This window comes from Zootoca vivipara, chromosome 8 (genome assembly GCF_963506605.1).
Source record: "Zootoca vivipara chromosome 8, rZooViv1.1, whole genome shotgun sequence".
Classification (NCBI taxonomy): domain Eukaryota; kingdom Metazoa; phylum Chordata; class Lepidosauria; order Squamata; family Lacertidae; genus Zootoca; species Zootoca vivipara.
Window position 1 is genome coordinate 54,575,537 of NC_083283.1, and position 9,817 is coordinate 54,585,353.

The 9,817-nt window shown below is 42.0% G+C and overlaps 1 protein-coding gene across 1 annotated transcript in view; it reads left to right on the forward strand.

Annotated features, from left to right (window-relative positions):
* Positions 1–9,282, forward strand: part of TSHZ1 (teashirt zinc finger homeobox 1) — an 82,996-nt gene extending 73,714 nt beyond the window's left edge. The window contains exon 2 of the mRNA XM_035124767.2: positions 1,676–9,282. Within this exon, the coding sequence (XP_034980658.1) occupies positions 1,676–4,890 (3,215 nt within the window). The 3' untranslated portion in view covers positions 4,891–9,282. The remainder of the gene's footprint in view (positions 1–1,675) is intronic.
* The last annotated feature ends 535 nt before the right edge of the window (positions 9,283–9,817 follow it).

A 9,817-nucleotide genomic window follows, 5' to 3' on the forward strand; every position in this document is an offset into this window, starting at 1 on the left:
TGTTAATGTCTCTGAGCCATTTGTAAAATAACAATAGTAGAGGTGCCATTGTGTGCTTTACATGTAAGAATCCATGTTTTGGGATGCTTAGAAGTTGGGAATCCAGGAGAGAAAGTGCCAACGACAGATGATTGGCTGGAAAGAAGGGGAGAAAAAGTTTCTCAAAGAGCAATGGGATGCTGAGACTTGCTTCATGGGTGGGAAAGGAAAGGTGGAACTGGAAGAAGATGGACCAGGTTCTAAGCCAATTAGGAAAATTCTGGAGCAAAGATATTTGAAATGAGTAGTACTGGGACTTCTTGATCATCTGTGTGACTTGAGACCAAGGCCCTGGATGTATAGGCGTCTTTTCTAAAACAAAAAGGGAGATATAGGAGGAATATAGGAGGAGGATAAAAGTTTCACAGGATTGCTTTTGTGAAGGAAAGTGATATCTCTTTGTGTCTGAAAGATTCCCAGCTTCTGGAGCCCAAAGCTTCAGCTTTTGTGCTCAAGTTGGGGTTTAATGATTAAAATAAAACAAAGTCTAAAATATTGTCTGGCTGAGTAAGGATGGGTGTGACACATTCTGAAGTGGAGATAGCCTGGAAGTAAACTTGCGGACAATCTTGTTTCTTCCTAGCTTAGCAAAACAAACAAAAAGGGTAGAAATAAGCATGCAACTGAAGACATTAGCTGCCAGCCAGGTCTTCACAGCAGAAGCTTTGGGTTATGATTTGCCAATTTAATAAGTGATGTCCAGGGAGGCCCCAGGAGGTCAGGGTTGGAGACAACAGGTATATCAGAGGGGTGATGATTTTGTGCCAGATAAGACAGCATTTCATAGAAGGTGCTACACCTGGCCCTTGGCAATGAAAGAGGTTTCTCCTGTGTCTTCCATTTCTAAGACTAGAATGGAGACTCCCTTTCTAAATGCAGCCTTCCAATCTCAAAAGTAATCAAAATTAGGGCTGTTTCATAGCACCACTCACAAGGTTATTTTGAAGGAAGAAATATAAATATTTCAAATCACTGTTCACATTAATGGACGAATATATGTAACAGTAGTACATGCATCTTAATAATAATTCATAATTGATGATTAATTTGATCTCCATGACAAATTTGTTTTACATCTGCCCTGCTTCATTACCATATAACTTTATAAATGCTTCTTTGCTCATGTTGAGTGCTTCAGGTAGTATGTAGTGTTGAGTGCTGGACTTGGATGATGAATATTTGAGTTTAAATTCCTACTTACCTTTGAAACTCACCAGGTGACCTTAGTTGTTGCACAAATAAAATGAGACTTGGAAATGTAATAAATGAATGAATAAATAAACACAACCTTTTACCTAATTTATTCCAGAAAATCCCAATTAGTTACAGTGGCAAAATAAGTGTTGCAATTCAGAAAAAGTGGCTGAAGAATGAATTCTTAGCTTTATTCATACCAGGTTATTCTGTTAGTTAAACATAAATCCTGCTGAAATGTCATGGTATATTTTAAATTGCAACTAAAAATGCCGAATGCCATGCTTAAATTGGCAGGATGTGTATCTTCATAAAGCTGAGAAATATGGATATGTGTTCTAAAATGTAAGCCTCAGTCTCAGTGTAGTAGAAACAGTGGTGGGAACGAAACGAAATGTGTACGTTCTGTAATGAATTTTTATTTTCTTATGTATTTTTCTAGCTTATGTTCCTGAGGAAGAACTGAAAGCAGCAGAGAATGATGAAGACAGCGTGGAGGATGACGGGCTACCTCTGGACATCCAGGAAACTGACTACATGTGCAATGATGAAACGGAGATCAAAGAGGCTCAAAGTTACCAGAACTCTCCAGTCAGCACAGCAACCAATCAGGACGCAGGTTATGGGTCGCCATTCAGCGAAAACAGTGACCAGCTGGCTCATTTCAAAAGCACTTCCTCCAAAGAAGAGAGAGAAGATCACCAGTGCTTGGACAATGCTTCCTATCCACAGGACAGCTTGGCACAAATAAAAGCTGTCTATGCAAATTTACTATCGGAGTCTTGCTGGTCTAGTTTAGCTTTGGATTTAAAAAAATCAAAGAGTAATGAAAACAGCCAGAAGGAAAATACCACTAATAGCAACTCTACTATCACTACCCCAAGTACCAATACTAGTACTAGTACCAGTACCAGTACCAGTACCAGTACCAACACTAGTATCACTACAAGTATCAGTAGTACTAGTAACAGTAACAATAACAGTGGTGGCTCAGGTTATGACTGGCATCAAGCGGCATTAGCCAAAACTCTGCAGCAGACCTCATATGGACTTCTCCCAGAACCTAGTCTATTCAGCACAGTGCAGCTTTACCGGCAAAACAATAAATTGTATGGTTCTGTGTTCACTGGTGCCAGTAAGTTCCGATGCAAGGACTGCAGTGCAGCATATGACACACTAGTGGAGCTAACAGTGCACATGAATGAAACTGGACATTATCGGGATGATAACCGAGATAAAGAAGCTGAAAAGACCAAACGGTGGTCAAAGCCCAGAAAGCGATCACTTATGGAAATGGAAGGCAAAGAAGACGCCCAGAAAGTGCTGAAGTGCATGTACTGCGGCCATTCGTTTGAATCTTTGCAAGACTTGAGTGTCCACATGATAAAAACAAAGCATTACCAGAAAGTGCCTCTGAAGGAACCAGTACCAGCCATCACCAAACTGGTGCCTTCTACCAAAAAGCGAGCACTTCAAGACTTAGCTTCACCTTGCTCACCTGAGCCGACGGCGATCACTTCGGAGAGCACACTTAGCGAGGCAGGGAAGGACCAGAAAACTGCCAACCCCTATGTGACTCCAAACAACCGCTATGGCTATCAAAATGGTGCTAGCTACACTTGGCAGTTTGAGGCCCGCAAAGCCCAGATCCTAAAATGCATGGAGTGCGGCAGTTCTCATGACACTTTGCAGCAGCTGACTGCTCACATGATGGTCACGGGACATTTTTTGAAAGTAACTAATTCTGCTTCCAAAAAGGGGAAACAACTAGTATTGGATCCTGTGGTAGAAGAAAAGATCCAATCCATACCTTTGCCCCCCACCACACACACGAGATTACCAGCTGCAAATATTAAAAAGCAGCCCGATTCTCCAGCCGAATCTACAACTTCTGAGGAGAAGAAGGACATGGAAAAGGAAAAGGTGATCGTTCATGAAACAGACAAAAAGATTAAAGAAGAGAATGAGGACTCTGCGGAAAAATTTGAGCCAACGGCTGTGTATCAGTACCTGAGAGAGGAAGATCTAGATGAAAGCCCTAAAGGTGGGATAGATATATTAAAATCCCTGGAAAATACAGTGACAACAGCTATAAGCAAGGCTCAGAATGGAGCACCTTCGTGGGGAGGCTATCCAAGCATTCATGCAGCTTACCAGCTTCCAGGGTCTGTTAAGCCCATTCAGCCAGCTGTGCAGAGTGTTCAGATGCAGCCATCGTATGCCAGCAGTGTAAAATCCTTGTCTTCGGAACACAGTGCACTGATCCACTCGCCAGGGAACCTGACGCCACCACCTCACAAAAGCAACGTCTCTGCAATGGAGGAGCTAGTGGAGAAGGTCACGGGCAAAATCAATATAAAAAAAGAAGAAAAGCCTGCAGAGAAAGAGAAATGTTCTCCACTCAAGCCATTGTCACCTGCTTCTAAGGAGAACAAAGACTTTCCAAAATCAGAGGAAACCAAGCAGCAGCAACAGCAGCAGCAGCAACAGCAGCAAAAAAAGGGCCCTGAAGCAGAAGTGCAGAAGGTCAAAAAGGACAGTCCAGCAGATCCTCATGCACTTAATGGTACTGAGCTACCTAAAGCAAAAGTCACAAACGGCTGTAACAACTTGGGCATCATCACAGACCATTCAGCTGAGCCGTCATTCATCAATCCACTGAGTGCTTTACAATCCATCATGAATACCCATTTAGGCAAAGTTTCCAACCCTGTAAGTCCTTCTTTGGACCCTTTGGCTATGTTATATAAAATTAGCAACAGTATGCTGGACAAACCCATTTACTCAACGACTCCGGCCAAGCAAGCTGATGCTATCGACCGATATTATTACGAGAACAGCGATCAGCCTATTGATTTAACGAAGTCCAAGAACAAGCCCCTGGTTTCCAGCGTGACTGATTCGGTCTCATCTCCTCTGAGGGAAAGTGCCCTGATGGATATTTCCGACATGGTAAAGAACCTCACAGGGCGCTTGACCCCCAAGTCTTCGACACCGTCTTCCGTGTCAGAGAAATCTGATGCGGATGGGAGTAGCTTTGAGGAGACACTGGACGAACTGTCACCAGTACACAAGAGGAAAGGTAGGCAGTCCAACTGGAACCCTCAGCATCTTCTAATCCTTCAAGCCCAGTTTGCGTCTAGCTTGAGGGAGACTCCTGAAGGCAAGTACATTATGTCGGACCTAGGCCCACAGGAGCGGGTACATATCTCTAAGTTTACTGGTCTTTCCATGACCACAATTAGCCACTGGCTGGCCAATGTGAAGTATCAATTAAGGAGGACAGGTGGAACTAAGTTTTTAAAGAATTTGGACACAGGTCACCCTGTTTTCTTTTGCAATGATTGTGCCTCTCAGTTCAGAACTTCTTCTACGTACATAAGTCACTTGGAGACACATTTAGGGTTCAGTTTGAAGGACCTGTCCAAATTGCCACTAAATCAGATTCAAGAACAGCAGAATGTTTCAAAGGTCCTCACAAATAAGACTTTAGGCTCACTTGGAATTGCTGAGGAGGACTCAGGTTCCACATTCCAGTGTAAGCTCTGTAACCGAACTTTTGCAAGCAAGCATGCAGTGAAACTGCACCTTAGTAAAACACATGGCAAGTCCCCCGAGGACCATCTGATCTATGTAACTGAGTTAGAAAAACATTAGCGTCCAGGTAAGCAGCCAGGTATGCAAGTGACCACAGGAACATTGCACTAAACTTCTTCATAGTACTGCACTAGGCCTGATCTGAGCCTCTGAAATCAGTCTTACTTTTGTTGCTGAACTGCCTATCTGGACCTTGGTTTTTCTTACATACATTTTGTAGTTATATTTATATGCTCTTTGTCTGATCTGTGCATGTTTTTTTAAAACCTTTCTTTTCTTTTCTTTTTCTGTGAGTCAAAGTCTGACCTTTATTTTCAACATCTGTCCTTGATGTTAAGCTATCTTTTGTAGAATATAGTGGGAGACACTATTGAGAGACGTTAATTTAGCCGTAAAGAAAGACACAAAGAACAATAACAAAAAGACATCCTAAAATTACAAAGTTGCCATGACAATAAAGGTCACAGAACCCTGTAGTGTCAGTTTTTTTAACCCTCTGAGGACTGTAATAGCATTGTTGTGCCTTTCCCAAAGGAATATTTTGTGTTTTAATTTTTAAAAAGGCATTTCATCCTAACAAAACTGTGTTAAAATGTCAAAAAAAAGCCCTTAAAAAATTGCAGTCTGATTTGCAGAGAAAAGATGCATGCAGTTCTTTGACGATGATGAAAAGCTATGAAGTGCTCAAGGGGTTAGAAAACCACAGTCGTGTTTAAGAAAATAAAAATAATAAACAAAGTTGCCACTATGCCCAAATCCTCTGGATGCTGAAAATTGCCACTTGGCAAAAAAAAGTATGCAAGTTATTTAAAAAATAAAAATGTAAAAATGCTTTCCCCCCCTTTTCTTTCCCCCCTGTAAGATACTGCAGTTTATAGTTATTTACAAATGTAAGCTTTGGTACAAGCTGACCTTTCTATAGTGTGCTGCATTGGTACATTTAAAACAAAACAGAAAAAGTGGGGCAAGTGTTGGATTCAGTTCCATGTAAATTGCCAGCATCAGCTTAGGGGAAAAAAAAAAGTACATGTTACATATCGTACCATTTTAAACTGTTCAACTTCCTTTGTACCTTCTGGCTGTATGCTTTTCTCTTTTAACTTTTTATATTGTCATTTTATATTCAATTTCTGTGTATATAATGTAAAACCACACTTTTTTTGAATAAAATTTAGTTCCTGCAGCTTGAGTTAAATAGAGAAATTTTACTGGCACCTGCATCTTCCCGGATGCATGTACTCAAAGGAACTATCTGACAAAACAAATAAATAAATAAATAAAAATAAAGCAAGCAATGCACTATGAATTATACATTTTGATGTTTTATCATTAATATTGTACAGTACATTTTTTTTGGTTCACACAATTAAATCCACTGTTTTCTCAAGTGTAAAATAAACCCACATGCAGTTCTTGATTTATGTATATTGTGATGTCGTCATTACTTTGCCTTTGAGGTCTTCATTTCAGCAGCGAAGAGGTTTCAGCCTGAAGTATGTTTGGAGTCATTTGTGTATTCTAATATGCTGCGTTCTGTTGCATATGTATTAGTGATACCTCAGAATGTTATTGCAATGGTTTACAGATGCTCATGGATGCAAACTTGTGATTTTACTGGTTAGGAATGAGCAGTGTGTTCATCCCTGAAATGTACGACCTTTTAAAATGTTGCCCTGCCTCAAGCTGTATATAAACTCATAATAGGTACCCAGCTGTCTGTTGTCTGGGTCCCATTTGTGAAAGATTGCTCATCACATGCCTGCGTCCTTCTGGTGGCCCTTCAGATGCAGATCCCATCAGCCTCAGACAACAGAGATTATGGGAATTGCTGTCCAACAGCATATGGAAAGCCACAGGTTCCCCACTATTCTAGTGGCTATAAAGCTTCCAGCTCACTTCAGATGGCAGGGGGAAATACATTAGCAGGCCACATTTCTCATAATTTCCCACCCTCTCTCTGAACATTTAGATTCTTTCTGCTGTTGATTACCTAAAGCACAAATCTTCAGACAGTGGGTCAGGAGGACCCCCAGGTAGTTTGCGAAGCCAAAGCAGGTGGGTCATAGTAAAACTGTTGCCACCATGTTGGACTCCAGCTTAGGCTGACCGAACCAAACAGCCACTATATACATGTCTAGAATAAGACACTTTCTCCTGATGAGATGCTCATTTTATCATTATCCATGAGTACTACCATTTCTTAATAAGATACACATTTCTGGCCAACCACATTCTCATGCCTTTTTACTAAAGTGCAAATCAAAAGTGAAAGTGGGATCCCATAGGGATTCAAAGATGGGCCTTTGTTCTGCACCAAGTCTGGACCAGTTGAAGACCACTGCCATAGAGTGGCAGTGGGAATTAGGGATCACGCCAATGTCAAACTCTAAGAATATGAAAGGAATGTGAAAGGAGTAAATGTATTGGGCTATAAGAATATGAAAAAGTGACTCACCTTCATTGCAGGTTTTGGTTAAACCACAGAGCCTAGGGCTTGCCGATGAGAAGGTCGGTGGTTCGAATCCCCGTGACAGGGTGAGATCCCGTTGCTTGGTCCCTGCTTCTGCCAACCTAGCAGTTTGAAAGCACCTCAAAGTGCAAGTAGAGAAATAGGTACCGCTCCAAGCGGGAAGGTAAACGGCGTTTCCGTGCGCTGCTCTGGCTCGCCAGAAGCGGCTTAGTCATGCTGGCCACATGACCTGGAAGCTGTACACCAGCTCCCTCGGCCAGTAAAGCGAGATGAGCGTCGCAACCCCAGAGTCGGCCACAACTGGACCTAATGGTCAGGGGTCCCTTTACCTTTACCTTAAGCAGAGCTTGGATGGCCATCTGTCAGGGATTCTTTAGCTGTGATTCTTGCATTGTCTATCAGAGATGCATTTACCAGCTCTGAAGTCCAAATGTTGCACTCAGATTTTAATACCTGGGAAGGGTCAGGATGCATGGAGCAAATGGTGGAGCTCAAAACTCCAGGAAGCTTGTCCACATCCTTAGGCTACACAAATGAATCCTGTCTAACAAATCATGACAGCGTGGTGTCCTGACTACATCCGTCTCTTGATTCTGTCAAAACTACACCATCCAAGTTGGTATGAATGCGAGTGGTTTTTCTCTGCAAAATGTAATCTAAATTGGTCACAGCAGTCTTTTGAGTCCTCTGACCTCTTACCACCTGTTCTCCCAACCCTTGCTACCCAGAAGAGCTCCACTGGCCGACATTGTGTAGATGCAATTGTGGAAAAGTAAGATTTCTTTGCTACCATCTCCACTGCAGAGTAAGTGCTAAATCTGTTTCTCACCCATGTCCATGAAAAGGTTTAACTTTGTCAGATAAAGATCTGCTCATGACAATGGAGAATGTCTGGCTACCCCAGTCACGGATCAATATAGTCCTAAACCAGAACATGAAATAAGATCTAAAGTGTGTCCTGTCGCATGTGTTGGACTGTATGTCATTTGACACATATCCATGGTTGTTATAGCAGCCATAAAATCCCAAGCCAACCCATTTATGTTACAGGCTCCCAAAGACCATAAGTTTTGGGATCCTCAACAGCACTGCCAGCTCAGACAGACAGAATGTTAGGCAGCGGAATAGTGCAATAACAGAAACTCAATCCTGTCTTGAGTCCCTAGGAGCAGCTACAGACCCTTACAAGTGGCTGATCAGGTGTCTTGCCAGGAAGATGGAATCTGTAAAGATACAGATACTGCACCCATCCCTACCCCTCAAACTGCTTGGTGTTGTGTCTCTGATACCTGGTGGACACACCAGGGAGATATTTACATCTCACTCTTCATTCCATGAAGTCTTAATGCTAGAAACACAGTCAGCATGCTCATCCTAGATCAAATCAGGGATTGTTAACACCTTTCCCTTACACAACATGGTGCTTGCAAGCAGCACTTTCAGACCCAAGGGAGCTGTAGTTAAGCCAGCAGATTTACTAAGGTTGAGTAACAGTGGAGATGGCACAGAGATGTCTGACTTGCCTCCCGTCCATTGTCACCTCTGCCTCCCACTGCCATAGCACCTTCTGTCCTTTGTGGTGGTCTTTCCTGACTCCCTGTTCGTTTCTCACCCTTAAACTCCATTATCTTAACATCCCTTAACACGAAAACATGCCTAATACTGCTGGTGAAACACACCCATATTGTTAACAAGCCTACAACAGAGGACAGGCAGGAGCAAAATGAGGAGTAACTCCCAATCTACTTATTTCAATGATTCTTCAGTAGCTGAAAGCCCTTTAGTGGCTGAAAGCCCTTACACCATACTTCAATGCTTGTTCATGCAATGCATTTGAAAAAATGATGCATAACATTTCCTAAAGGTAAATTAACAGCAGAATTTCACTAGGGTAAAGTAGGCCCCAAGCTTTGTACGCTTTTCTTGCAAAGTAGGGATGCATAGTTTTGCATAGTGTAGAATTATTTAATACCTGTAAAGATTTTTTTAAAAAGCACCCTAAACTCTGCCCCTGATCGTTCTGGCTGTGTGTTTTGTAACTAAATCTGTTAGATAAAAAATATTTTTCTGGAGCCTATTCCATAAGTATGTTCCCACACAAATGTAAGATTTTGTTTGTGGATCCATTTTTGAACATTCACACAAACCATTCTGGGGCATTGTTTCTGCATATAAATTTTCATGAGATGACTTCACACATTATCCCATGAATACCAAATGTTTTTTTTTCCTGGGAGAGGCACAAAAAGTTAGAGAGCTGTGTAAAGCTTCTGAATTTACACGTGCACCCATTTGTGCTTTGAAAACACAGGTAGCAAAGCACCCCAAAACAGCCATTGGAAATCCTAATGCCTTTTCTGTTATAGAAATCAGCAGCGGGACCACAGTACAGGAGCAGGTGGTTTAAACCACGAACCTGTGGCCCTCTAGATATTGCTGGTCTATAACGTCCATCATCCCTGATCATTGGCCATACTGGCTGGGGCTGGTGGGAATTTGTCTTGTTGAAAATTCCGC